Source organism: Malurus melanocephalus, unplaced genomic scaffold, assembly GCF_030028575.1.
Source record: "Malurus melanocephalus ecotype Western Australia unplaced genomic scaffold, MMel_1.1 scaffold_380, whole genome shotgun sequence".
NCBI lineage: Eukaryota > Metazoa > Chordata > Aves > Passeriformes > Maluridae > Malurus > Malurus melanocephalus.
In genome coordinates this window covers 684986-699442 of record NW_026623612.1, presented here as the reverse complement: position 1 = coordinate 699442, position 14457 = coordinate 684986, and the positions used below count along the sequence as shown (strand labels likewise).

General features: G+C 37.0%; 1 protein-coding gene across 1 annotated transcript in view; it reads left to right on the top strand.

Annotated features, from left to right (window-relative positions):
* The window catches only part of LOC130581040 (early endosome antigen 1-like), a 41506-nt gene that overhangs the window by 20717 nt on the left and 6332 nt on the right, over positions 1–14457 (top strand). Inside the window, exons 14-21 of the mRNA XM_057378919.1 lie at positions 188–301; positions 1541–1696; positions 3422–3561; positions 4090–4420; positions 5860–5961; positions 7028–7222; positions 8458–8640; positions 14202–14387. Coding sequence (XP_057234902.1) covers positions 188–301; positions 1541–1696; positions 3422–3561; positions 4090–4420; positions 5860–5961; positions 7028–7222; positions 8458–8640; positions 14202–14387 — 1407 coding nt within the window. The remainder of the gene's footprint in view (positions 1–187; positions 302–1540; positions 1697–3421; positions 3562–4089; positions 4421–5859; positions 5962–7027; positions 7223–8457; positions 8641–14201; positions 14388–14457) is intronic.

The following is a 14457-nucleotide window of genomic DNA, read 5'->3' as shown; positions in this document are numbered from 1 at the left end:
GTATTTTATGGTGGTGAAAAATTCTGGTTGTGATTTTCCATTTGGGAAAAGGTGCATTTTTCTACAAGATACATACACTAACACATGAATACTGCTGCTTTTACTGTTAAACTTACTGGTGACTATAAAAAAATCAAAGTAACTACGGTAAAATAGATGTTTTAGTGAAATACAATTTGTCTGTCAGGTGAAGGCCAAGACTGAATTGCTACTTTCAACAGAAGCATYGAAAGCTGCTCAAAGAGCAGATCTGCAGAACCATCTGGACACTGCCCAGCATGCACTGCAAGATAAGCAACAGGTATTAAGCGACATATGAAGTTTCTRTGTTACCTAAAAGCTGCTTAAAAACCTAAGAATAGTCTGTCAACAGATTAAGTAAACATATGAATGTGCATTGGGAAATGATAGTTTAGGAAATTTTAACCATGTGATATGCATTAATTTCCTTTTGATGTTGTTCAGGCCAGATATATTTTGCAGTGCAAGGAATTTACTTCGCAGGCCACTCCTTGCTGTAGTGTTATCATTCAGAATCTAAGCTTCTCTTAGGTATTCCGGAAGTATTGTTCAATTCCCATTAGTGTGTTACGAAGGAAAGATTGTAGAATGCACTCAGTAGAAGTGAAAACTCTTAACTCTTGTTGCCAACTCAGATGCATTCCCAATCAGCTGCCCGTATTCAGAAATAATTCTCCAATTATTATTCAGAAGTAATTCTCCATTATGTCAGTGCCAACTGACATAAAAACTCAAAAGGCTGGTGTTAAAATTACATGGTTTTGAATCTACTTTCATTCTGGTGAAGCACTTCACTGTCGAATCAAATATTTTAAAATCATTGCTGCTGCAGTCTTCATGGAAACATCGAGCAGATGTTATTATAGCAGTATTTTGTAGCCTGGGAATGTAATTAGTTGCTGTAAACAGGAGACAACTTTTTTCAGCCATTAAATAATTAATTAATAACTAAATATATCTGCTTGGTTGGAGACCAGTGAACTTCGATGTAGCTGTCATCATAGTGGTTACTAGGTGAGTGTATTCATGTCTCTTGGAGAATTTGTTTTGTGTTCAAAACTAAATGTTTTGAAATCATCTCTGCTATGTAGAGAGCTGAGCATTTCCATGTTATTGGCTTTCATCTTTGGTGGTTAATTTCATGACAAAGACATCAAAAATTTTATTTAAGGTTTTGTAAAGTTATATTCTAATTACCACTGTACTAACTTGAGGATCTAGTACCTTTATTACCTTCAGTTCCTCTTCCATTTACACCTTGAAACACCTTTGATAGCATTTAGCCCAGAGCCTCTAAGGTTTGAGATGAATATTTAGGCTTTAAAAGACTTWTTTTCAGTGAAACAGAAGGAATTTGTTTTTGTATTTCCCCTTTCAATTTCCTGCCCCTCAGAATAAAAAATAAACATTATTTTCCTTTTTAATTTGAACACATTAGACCATTTAAAACATACAGGGCGTTAGTTATTTTGTGATGTTATTTAAAAAGTAACAACCCTTGTATTTTTATTTTACTCAGGAGTTAAATAAGGTCAGCGCTCAGTTGGATCAGATTACAGCTAAGCTGAATGACAAGCAGGAATATTGTACTCAGCTAGAAGCCAATCTTAAAGAGCACAAAGAAAAATGCCTTTCTTTAGAGCAGAAAACTGAAGAACTAGAGGGACAGCTTAAGGTTTGTACTGAACACAGTATCTGAACGAACAGAAACTCACCTCTGCTGTTTGGTAGCATGTGATAAAAGCTGTGCTGAAATTATGGGGGAGGGATTATATCAATATCCTTCCTTCAATATATGGGTTTTCTTTTTCACTAATGTTTCCTGATTCACCATTTAATCCTGTTATTTTCTTCCATGCTAATATATCACAGAAAGGACATAGGCTTATGACATTGCCACTATACTGTCATTTTCCTATATGTGTGCTTCTACCAATCTCTGTGCTACTTGRAAATTGTTATATGAAGGAACATGAATATGTCCAAGTGGTAGCAGGGAATGTTTTACACTGGTTAGCCCTGCTTAACACTGCCCGTCTGGTTTAATTTATTTCTGAAGCCTTTCAGTAGGCTTTTTAGCAAGATTYATTTATCACTGTTTTATCTCTTAACTTGAACTGGAATTTTGTATTCCAGTTCTGAAATCAGTTTTTATTTTAAAGTGCACAAAATTCTGGCAGAAGATTTGCAGAACTTTTTGGTCTTTTGATATATTAGTATTTTCAGTTAAGAATATGGATTAGTCCTAATGCTCGAGAGCTTTAAAATTTAAGCTTTGACCTTTGTACAACATTTGTTAAAAATTCTTGGTAGTCAAAATTCATAACTCACAAAAGCATATGATACAGGGACTGCGGGAGCAATGCAGAACTGGTTTTGCAGTGTTGTCTGTTTTGAGGCAGGTTCGTAGTCTTTATGTTCAGGACTGAGTTGGGCTTTTTCCCAGCTTATGTGCTCTGTAGAAGAGAATGAGGATTGTTTTCCCTGTATGAAATTTTAAATCCAATGCTATTAAAAAGTAAAACTGTCATGTATTTCATTATCAGCCTAAGGATTTTGTTCTTCCATCTCCTCTTTTGGACACTTTTTTTTTTCCTGCCTACTTTGATTTGTGTCTTTATTTTTCATTCTTTTGCTGAAGTTTCACAAGTAGCCAATAGACACAAATTCTTGGGAGAAATACAGAGCTTGCTTGCATGTGATTTTATGGGGTTCCTGGTAGCTGAAGTGTGAAGCTGATCAGAGTTGTTGACGCTGTCAACAGAAATGCAATTCTGTGTAAAATCTTGGCATCATCACCATTCTTTGAGATTATTCCAGTTGAATATGTGGCATATAAAAAAGAGAAAAAAAATAGAAAATAAAACCCCCCCCCTCAGGAATTTTTTTTTTTTGAGAAATTTGGCCACTTTGTTTTATGGCAACTGTGTGAAAGCAGAAGTGCCTGTAAAACAGCCAGTATGTTGAAGAGTCTAACAGTGCCCATTTGCTGAAGGCTTCTGTGTTCTTTATGCTCCATGTGAGTGACCAAGTACCTTTGGAAAAAAACACAAGAAAAACCTCTTCCAGGCGAGCATAGGATTTCTTCACATCTGTCTTTGCTTTTGCTTGAAAGCTTTTTATCTATTACTTTGCAGTAAAATGCCTTCTGGGCCTTTAATTTAAAGACGATTTCAGAATGTTTTACCAAAATAGTTCAATTCTGGAGGTGTAGGCGATTGGCYGGAACTGAATAGTGAAAGATAAATAGCAAAGTAATGAAACAGGTAGATGATGTGTGAGAGCTGTGACTACTTTCTACGGTAAATGCTACTCACAGACTTGATGATTGCATTTTATTGCTATTTTTATTTTGATGGTTGTGTTTGGATGGCTCTAACTTTTTATTTTTCTCTCTCAGAAACTTGAAGGTGACATTCTTGATGCTAAAACAAGTAAAGACCAAGCTCTTCAGGAATTACAACAACAGCGACAGCAGTCTACAGAATTAGACCTCCGAACAGCAGAACTGAATAAACAACTTGAAGCAGCAAGAGAAGCGTATGCATTTCCTGTGTTATAGCACTATTCAAAGTCAGACATAAAACTGGAACAGTTTGGACTAGAGTTGAAATTTTCCTCTTCTCRTCTGTGATTTCATAAAGTCATAGATAAGTGCTGTGTCCCCTCTGSTACAGGAACTGAGTTTTATCCCACCTGTTGTCTTTCACTCCATCTTCCATGTTGTCTCATGGAAATCACCGACTGCTGTGATTCACTTCTTCACTGTRCTTGTTGTCAGCTAAATATCTGAACAGTTTGATGTAGTGAGGTGCATCTTTAAATATCCTAACTCTGTAACTTCTTTCAAATACAAATTTTCAATTTATGCATAAGCAGCAAAGGGATAGTTTCTGTTCATTATAGCTGAAGAAGAAAGCACAATCTCAAAACTAATTTCTAGAGTTGCTTTTCATCTTCACTGGAGAGACATAATGCCCATGGATGAAATTAGAGACCTTTAATGATACAAAAGAACCTGTGAAAAATAACTTTTTAAAAGTATGTTTTGTCTTTTTGTATTTGCAGGATGTCTAATGCTAAACTGGATTTGCAGAAGAAATCTGAAGCCCTTGACCAGGCAAACCAACAAATTTCAAAGCAGGAGGCGGAAAAATCTAGTCTCAAACAAAGCCTTGAGAAATCAAATCAAAATACAAGTAAACAGCTCAAGGAACTTGACTGTAAAATGCAAGCAGCCACATCAGAGCTGCAACAAGTGAAATTAGAGAAGGATGCTCTGTTAAAGGACCTTACAGATACCAAAGATAAGCTCTCAAAAAGCTCTGAATCCTTCAAAAAAAGAAAGGAGGAATTAGAAAAAGAAATTAAAAAAGGGAAAGCAGATATGGCAGAAATGGTTAGTAGATGCTTTAACTAGATATTAAGTTTGGTGTATATACAGTCGGATAAAATGGCTGCCTTCTGTTTGAGAACAATGTACATATGATGACAATGCATGGAAATTAATTACTGTTAGGAAAATCGAACTGTGGTTTTTGGTAGTTCATACAAGTTTCCCACCTTAAATTTTTGCCCAGATATTTACAGTAGTAAACATCAGTCATCACATAACAGGATCCTTTCTTCTTGCTGCATGGCTTTAACACAGTGAAGAAACTAGAGACAAGTGGTGAAACAATTTCATGGGACATACATCAGATGTCCCTTGTTTAAAAAATACATCAGCCGTACTATAACACAAAGTTATGGAACCTTTGCTAAAATGCCACTTGTATTAAAGAAGTTACTTTTCTGAGGCCGTTTTTATCTCCTTTCTGAAGTTTTTGTAAAACTTGCTGTGCACTTGTCTGGACAAGCTGGAAAGTTGCATATTGCAGGTAGAGAGAGATTAACATCATCTGTCTTTTGGGGAATGCCTAGCTTAAGGTATTACTGGAGTACTAGAATTATTTGAGTTTCAGAAAGGTCTTGTAAGTGGCAGTATAACAAGTGCTTGATCACCAGAGCGACCTATTATGGTAAAGAAAGTAAACTATTACTAGGGTTAAAATGTACCCTTTGCTTACCTTTTCTGCCTTGGTAATATGAATGGGTACTCTATGAATTAATGTTTTATTGATACAGTTGTTCTGTCACCCTTGTCTCAGACATGGCAAAGGGTGTCTCTCTCATACCCTTCTCATATGTCACCTTTTTTCAGAACCCAGTCAGAGCTGCATTTATTCTGATCTAAAAAAAATCTGCTCCTAGTTAAAAATAGCATTTTTCTTTTACTTATTCACCTTTTAAATAAAAGCCCTTTTGTTTGCTCTTCTTAGTTATGACTGTTTATAAATTTTTTACTCCTAAAACCTTGAAGGATTTACTCTGCAGTTTAGACTTCAAGATAGTAGTCCATATTCTGCTTCTAGTTCTGTAGTCTTTTGGAGGCTCTCCACTGTCTTAAATACATACTTATGCATGGAAGTGTGCAAATGTACTTGCTTGTCAGAATATGGAGGAATTTTAGGTCTTGAGGAGACCAATGAGCCTATTGGATCCCACAAGAAGGAGAAGAGCTGCCAACCACAGCTTCAAACAGGGAGACTAGCCCTAGTCAGAAAAATTGGCACCCAGTTGAATTTATTATTACAGGGCATCGGATGTGTTCAGCTTAGATTTGTTGCTTAAAATTCAGAGATTTTGTGCTGAAAACGTCTGCAGCTGAGAAGATAAGATTTTTAACTTCTTTTAAAATAAAAGTGTTGTTTTTTAATAATTTGTAGATCCTGCAAAAATACTTGGTACCCAGTCTTCGAAGCTAACAGGAATATTTCCTTGTCTTACGTTTTTTAGGAAAAATCTTGCCAAGAATTAAAACACCAACTTCAGATGCAAACCGAGTCTGTAGCTAAAGAGAGGAATGAATTGAAAAACTTGCTGGAAAAAAAGGAGGGGGTAAGTTGTCTGCTTAGTTCCGAAATCTAAAAACCAATAATAATAAATGTTTAAAAGATTGATTTTCAGTCTCACCTGCTGAGACTCATGAGAAATAAAGACATTTCAGTTCTCAAATTGTAACCTATATTAGGCACTAAAACAAGGTGATACTAAAACTTTCTTAGATGGTAATATGAAACTGTAAAATATAGGTTTTAGTCTTAGTTTTCTGTGCCCCAGATATCTTAGCAGGGGATTTTAGTCCTTCAGGTTTTTTCATTAGTGAAACAGTTACTTGGTGTTACTGTGTCCCCATTTGCTTTTGTACTTCCATACRATGAAAGTTGTTATTTCGTATCCTTAGATCTATTTTGTTCTCAGGCTTATTCAATATATTCTCAGTGTAGTTGACAGGACATTTTCAGATAACATTGCAGGCTTGAATTGTTTTTTCAAACCTGTGTAACTCGCTTGCTTGTGTCTACATAAGGACCAAATGTACTTCTTTTTCAAAGATGAGCGTTCAGACCATGCAGTGCAGCTGGCAGCCTGAAGGACAAGTCTGCTTTCATGGATTTCTTTACCAAGGCATCTTCTGTTCCCTAAAGGAATCAGAAAAGATTTGATCGGTGGACATAGTTTGATAGACTGTGATGGACACTTACTGTGTGAAAGAGGTTTGAGGGTGTGCAGGTGTGATGGTAATTTCTCTGTGACTGCTCCCCTGGCTCCTCACTCATTCAGCAGAAGTGCTGTGGTGCTCACTGGAAAATGCAGAAGGATGAGCTTGGTRTATGCTGCAGTTGGCAGTAGGAGATCCTAAACCACTGCTGGTGTGAAAAAAGTTKCCTGATCCTAATTTAGAATGGATAAAAAAGATTGCTTTTGATCTCTGGGTAGTAAATTTGTAATAACAGATTATTTTAGTGTGTTATGGTAGTTCTTGAAATCTGCTTGCCAGAGTTCAAACATATAGCTCTGAAACAGCAGTAGCATTGTGGGATGACCTGATTCTGTGAACAGCATGTACAAATAGTAATTTAAATTAAAATTATATACAGTCATGTAATATTTTTGAATATAGATTTCTAAGCAGTTGTTGATAGACCTTGATTCAGCACGAGCACAAGTGTTGGAAGTCCAGGGTCTTCTGAAGGACAAAGAAAAAAGTGAGCAACATCTCCAGGAAAAGCTGAGAGAGTTAAAGGAATCTTTTGAGCAGAAGAAAAAACATAGTGAGACACTGCAAGCTGAATTAAAAACTGCCCTTTTAGAAAAGGTAAGACTGTCCTTTCTTACTCATGTAAGAAAATGAATGTAAATTCCTCTGGTAAATACTGAAGGTTTTATGTCAATAACTTTGTGATAAACTCTGTTTGCTGTAGTTTTGTTGGAACTGACAAGGTCAGGATGTGGAACTGAGACTTTCAGATGCTGTTGGAGATAGAAACAACAATATCAACAGCAATAATGAAAAGTACAAGTGCTGAAATACAAATTCTATAGGAAYTGAATTTTAATAAAAAAATAAAATAGGCTAGATTGAATGTAGGTTTTTTGCTTCAGGAGCAAGGCAAGAGCTGCCATTTTCTTGTAAAACAGTAGAATTTAATGAGAGTATTTTTGGACCAATTCTACAGTGTTTAAAAACATTTTGAAATGTCCATGGCAGTTTTAAACCAAGTCTTCTCATATTATACYAAAAGAATTTATCTGAGTGACAGTATGAAACTCATAAACCATAATGGAAAGAATTCAAATGTCTTACAGCATTAGGGAATGCTGTGCTGTGTGGCATACACTGTAAAATGTGGCTCCAGCTTTGGCTGCCCTATGCTACATAGTCATATTTGTGCTTTAGACAGCCTGTGGAAACATTAGGTCTTGGTGTTGTGGTTTAACCAGCCATCARCTCAGCACCAGAGAGCTTCTYGGTGACTTGGGAAGGCAAACACCATCACTCCAAACTCCCACTCTTTTCTTCTTCCTCCAGCTTCGTATGCTGAATATGATGTCATATGGTGTAGAATATCTCTTTGGTCAGTAGAATCAACTGTCCTGGCTGTGTCCTCTCCAAATTCTTATGCACCTCCACATTTCTTGCTGGTGGAGTGGTATGAGAAGCAGGAAAGGCCTTAGCTCTGTGTGAGCGCTGCTAAGCAGTAGGTAAAACATCCCTATGACAACACTGTTCCCACCACAAATCCAAAACACAGCCCCCGTGCTAGTTACTATGAAGAAAATTCTACCTCAGCCAAAACCAGCACACYTGAAAACATTATTCCAATTTTTAATGTTTGGTCTTAATGTGTTTCCCTTAGCCTTTTGTCATTAATTAAATTTTGTTGTTAAATTAGTTATAAAATGCTACTGTAAAATCACAACTATCAGGTTACTGTACTGCTATTTCATAAGAAGAGTAAAATGATCTTCATGCAGTAGAAATGCATTATTGAAATGCTTAGGCTAACTGTACTRTCTGTAACTTTAAAACTTTCTGTGCTTGTGTTTCAGGCAGAGCTGGAGAATAAACTACAACAGCAGTCTATTTTGTCAGCACAGGAGCTTAAAGCAGAGAAAGGCAAGCTAGCAGACTTACAGAAGGCCCATGATAAACATAAAGAAAATATGGAGAAGCTGCAGCTGGATCTTTATGGGAAGGAGTCTGAGCTGCTGGCAACCAGGCAAGACCTTAAGGTACTTGCAGTCATTTTAATGTTGTGTGTGACTTAGAAGATGTTAATATCCATTTTGAAAACCAAGAAACAATGCAGAAACTACTTAAACAGTAGTATAAGTGAAAAAAGTCTTTTGCTCTAAATAGAATTTAGTGCTGTTTAATCCCTTCCCCTGAGACAGAGCATATCTTGAAACTAATTTAAAGCCAAACATGTTTGCCAGTTTACCTGAAATACCCTTGCATTTCTGCAGCAGCAAAGTGAAAGGTGATTTAGTTTCATATTTATTAAAGAGTTGTTYCTTTTCATGCTTCTTTTTCTTGTTACGTACTGTAACTTTCAAGTAATTTAAGTAGCACAGCTAATTAGGACAAGTTCTGCTAGCATGTGAGTAACTGCTATCTTCTAGATGATTTTACTAGAATATTCCTGGCTGATGATAAATGTTGAGAGATGTCAAACTAATAGAAACAGTAGGCTTAGAAGCTACCTGTAATAAAAGTACCAGAATTTAGTCCTTGAAGTTTTTGCTATTCCTAAACTGAAGTTACCTGGTTTTGTATTAGTGTGCAGGGCCTTCAGAGAGGTATTGCAAAGAGTTGAGCAAGTCAGCAAAGGTGTTTTTTGGCCTTTTTTTCTTGCCCTCTACTTCGTGTCAGTACTAAGTCAATGCTTCAGTTAGTCCCAGGATATATTGTGCCCCAGAGACTGGCTGTCTGCTGGCAAGATTTGTAGCTTAGGCACTTTTCACTCCAGATGAATCCCACTGCAGGTTTGTCCACGTCCAGCGCTGTTGTTCTGTGCTCTTTTGAAGTCTATGAGAGACATAGATGCTTTGGGAAGACAGATCATCTGATGTGCTTTAGGTGCCAGCTTCTGTTTGCTCTGTTGTATATAAAGTGAGTTTGTGGTGACTGCTTAGATTTCATTTTTCCTTGCTTTGGTTTTATCATTCCCTTTCCCCCAAAGGTGGGGCTTTCAGCTCCCACCATTGAAACCCTTAAAGGTCTTGTGGCTRTTTCGCACAGGCTCATGTGAGCTTTGGAACCCTAGCCAAACTCCAGGCTCAGGTTATTTTAAGAATAAGAGAAATACCTATTTTAGTTATAGGTCACTGCAGTGTTATTAGACTTACTGTTCCTCTGTAGTATTAGATTGCCTGCCATGTTGCTCAGCAGGTTATTAAAGCTTTATTTCCAGTGCAGCATGGTTAAATTGCTACATTAAATCGTGAAGAGTGCCTGCATGATTAACAAGCAGTGCTGGTTTAAGCACATTCTTTCTKTCCGTTTGTTACTATTGCACATATATATCTGTGAGTTTATTTCCAGTAATGCATTTAAATCACCATTTGGTGATACAGTGGCCTGTAGAAGCACTGGATATACTCAATAACTTTGGGGTGTTTTAGGTTTAGTTTTCATTAAAGTATCACTTGTTAACAAACAGCTATCAAAAGAGCTCTGAATAAGTATTGTTATTAAAGCAGTTTGATGATCTCTAGTTCTGGTAAGTATAAAATAGGACAGTAGACATCTCACATGTATTTAGACTCAATTGGGATAGGAGAAGAGAGAGAGAACTATGCAAAAAGGTAAAATAAGGTGATGTTAAAGATTTTTAAGATGATTAGTCAGGTAACTTAATCTATAATGTAAGTTTCTGTGGAGCYTAGAGGGCCTGAAGAAGATTGGAGTCCTAAGTACTGAAGTGGTGTGCTAATTTGGAGGCTGCKTGATTTAAACATTTGTAAAAAAACATATGAACTAGGATTAGTGAGGTCTGATTGACACTTTTTTTTTTTTTTACTGGAAGATATAGAAGAGGGAAGAGATGGGGAGCTGATCTCTAATCATGGCTGGGCTACCTCATTTTAATATTAAACTAAAGAAGCAATGATAACTTGTCTTATAAGACCACAAAAGAAAAAAGCACACTCTGACAGCCTCAGAGTGACAGTGTTGGTCTTGAGAGCTGAATATCAAAATGCCAGTCAAGTCAGTAGAACTTTATAGTAGAATTTCACAGCCTATTCAAAATCTGTTGTCTGCATGTTTTGCCTTAGGCAAGTTACTTTCTAAAAATAGCTCATTTGATCCAAAGCTGTGGTATGTTTCARTTAAAGTTGGGCTAATGGGCATACTGAACTTTAGATTGGCTTTAATCTTCTTCACAGGCAGTCATAGAAGTTTTTAAAACTTGTGTGTATGTAGAGTCAGCTTGGGTGTCTTTCTGTGCTGGATTTTTAGCAGATACAAACTCCCTGCACAGCTGTGTTGAGTCAGCATTGTCAGAAGCCCGGCATTGTCCAGAACAGGCATGGCCAGGCCATATCGTGACATCGTAGCAATACTAGATTTAAAAGAGAAAACTTAAGTATTCTCACATGGTGTAGCACCATGCTGTTGGCGGTGCTAAGGTTCCAGGCGTCGGGGTGGATCATAAAAGACTCTGTGGGTGACACGTGTAGGGTGGTCTGCCTCCGGGGAGGGCATAGCAGCAGTTGGGCCGTACGCAGAGCACCATCTGCTGGCATCTGTCGGGAATATCACCGCTGGGAGCGATGGTTCCTCTCTGGCTGGGAGGCGGAGGGGGCGTCGGAAAGGAAAGCGGATGCTTCGTGGATTGCCGTTGGAGATCCAACGCTGCCCGGGCCGGAGCTGCAGAGCGGGCGCTGCACTCCGCAGTGCCACCGGCACCGGTGAGCCCGAGCTTCTGGTTCCACAGCAGAGCACCCGAACGAGGTACCTGAGGCCGGGTGCAAACTTCGAAGCTCTAAACCCTGCAGACAAAGCACAAGTAATAGACTCGGTAGTTATAATGTAGTTATRCATTATACATCGGGAATGTAGTTATAATTTTATGGGTACTATTTGCTGCAATTTTACTTTGATTTGAAAATGTCTCTAACAGTGACTTCACATACATTTTTGTCTTTGTGACTGGAAAAAGAAATTGGGTAGGATTTGAGTGCTTGTTAAAGCTGTAGTTTTTGATTAAAAAGGTTGTCTATAATTAAAAAAGACTGCCACTAAATAATTTTTGTATATACACACACATATTTATACAAACATTTCTGTGTGTGTATATTCACACAATTCCTTTTCATGAAATAGGCATTTTTTATATAGAAGAGTTCATAAAAATGTACAAACTGGGTTTTTTGCCTTGATTTTGACTTAGTGYGAGGATACTTCCTGTGAATCCGATCTCCTGAACTGTGCCAAGTATTCTTGAGACTTGGCATTTGTGCTTTTTCTAGTCAGTCCTGGTTTATTCTGTGTTTTCAAAAGAATGTTTCTTTGTCCCCAATATTGGCATTGCTGTCAGTGATAGCAATGGCATTATATTCAGTGACTGTTTGGAGCAAAATTCATGTTTGCCAGACCTCAGTTCTGTAAGTCAGGAGCCTTAGTTCTGTAAGTCAGTCTTCCTCTTTTTCTTAGGGAGCGAAGAGAGATCAGGTTGGCATCTGTGAATAATTTAATGTTGATCCTTGTGGACTAGGATCAGGGAGCACACAGAATCAAATGCTTGTTTGTGCACTTCATGTAGGTGGAATGAATCTGGATCATACCCTGCTAAGACTTGTGATGTTGGCACTATGATTTGCACAACTCAGGCTGTAGTGAACCAAACTATAATCTTCTAATACTTTTATTTATTTAAACTCTGTACCAGTCAATCTAGAATTTCTCTTTATGTACAAAAGTAAGTACTGATTGACCTCTTTTGTTCTGTACCTCTTCCTTGTCTCAGACTTGGTRTAGACCCAGTGAGATAATCTGTTCACTGTAGACACTTTGAGGGGTGGGTTGAGAGAGAAGTACCTACTGTGAGTGGGTGTCACTGTTTACTTCATCAAATTTCATCATCTGGTGCTAGCAAATTTGATGGAACCACATTTCTTCTACTGGAAACAAACGTGAATAAAAGCTGTGACTTTATTACRTTTCTTTCTAAAACTGCAGAGTCTGCAGAGTTGGGTTTTCCTGTCAAGATATTATATGATGATGCTAGCCTTCCTGTCCTTCCGCAGTGTTAGGAAAATATGGTATTCCACTGCACATAGTGGAGCAGAGGGGGATAATTTTACTTTCTGAAATACCCACCCTGCTGGAAGGTTGAAACTGCAAAAGCACCTCCTATTTTACTTCCAAAAAATTCTGAATCAACACCTTTCAAAGTGTTAAGTAGTAAACTCTAATATCTCAGAAAACAAACATAGTAATTTGTCTGAAAATTAATTTTAAAAGCCAATGTGAGCTTTTTAAGAGTCATGAGGATTGTTGAAAATGCTGTTGAATCAGCAGTGTTCCATCACTACTCTTTCAAATTAAGTTTGACTCTACAAGCAAAATACTTTAGATATTACAAAGGAAGGTCATGAAGCATCAGAAATGAATTAGCTTTTAAATTAACATGGGAGTGGCTAAAGAACATACCTAATTGAATGAAGTAAAAATTCTGCTTATATTTAATTTTAAAACCACTAACCTTCAATAAGASGTTTTATTAATATTTAAGCAAGAGCTTGAAAAATAATTGAGTTTGTCTTGAAGTAATTTAAATCTTTACTGCTTCACTGAAGGCAATAAACTTATTACTGATAATAAATCTCAGCTCACATTCTGTGTCGTAGCATCAAAAATTTCCATSAAATACCAATATTTTAGAGAAGTGGAGGATGAGTTTGTTTGGTTTTTTTCTTGTTGGTTCCAAGTGGAACTAGCCTTTATCTAAGTTAGAAGTTTTAGAAGAACAACTTCCAGAATATCAACTCAAAAAGAGCCCCCAAGTTTGACTTTGCTATGGGCAAAGAGAAGGAGCTTTGGTTTTGGGTTCAAGGTTTGGATCATTTCTTCAGATTTTGTGACCTGTTTCAGAGAGATACAAAGTTCTCAGATACGAAGTTTCAGAGAATCAAAGTTCTCTTTCTAGCTAATGAGAGTTAGAGGCAAATGCATATCATCTATAGAATTTGAATAGAAGTTTAAACTTACTGTTTAAAATACCTACGCAGCAGAACTGTGAAACATTTTGTCCTGATACTAGCATTTTTATCTTATACATTTCACTTCAGAATTTAAAAAARAAATCTACAGTTGTCCTTGCACTAAATTTATTAAGTCATTGATAAAAAATAGCATTGAAAGATTTTTGAAATTTGGAAAGTATCGCTTCACTGCTTCTTAAGGGACAGCTGTCTAGAGTTATGGAACAGTTGATTTGCCTAGATAATAAAATAAATTCGTGTGAGCAAATTCAAGTTCATTCTCTTTTTGTCAGTTACTTTTTGTTCTCTGCCCTTCTGCATGTTTTCACCTTTTGTCTGTGTCAGGATGCAAGCTGGAATATATACAGTAAGGTTTTGTTCCTGGAAATGATGCTGGCACAGTTTCTTTTTACTTAGGAAAGCCTTGTAAACTAGAAGTTTCTGTAAATGTGCTCTGTTAACATTTGAAACTAAATGTTGCARTCTGGGTAGCAATTTTTCTGTTTAAAAAATGCTTAAGTGACTGTTAAGTATCTGAAACTTTTATTCAGGCAGATAACTTGCAGAACTCTCTTTATAATTAGTCCACAGAAGAAAAACTTGCTCTAGCTCAAGAAGAATTAGTTTCCAGCAGAAATCAAATTGCTAGCAATAATCAACAGATTCAGGAACTGAAGAAAGCTAAGTCTGCACTGGAGCAGGATGCATCAAAGAAAGAGCAGCAGCTGGGTGAGAAGACCAAAATGCTACAAGATCTTCAGAATGACAGGGTAAATGTCTCTACCTTTAGAAATCCCCACATAGTTACATCCACCCCATGCGGGCATCCTTTATTATTTT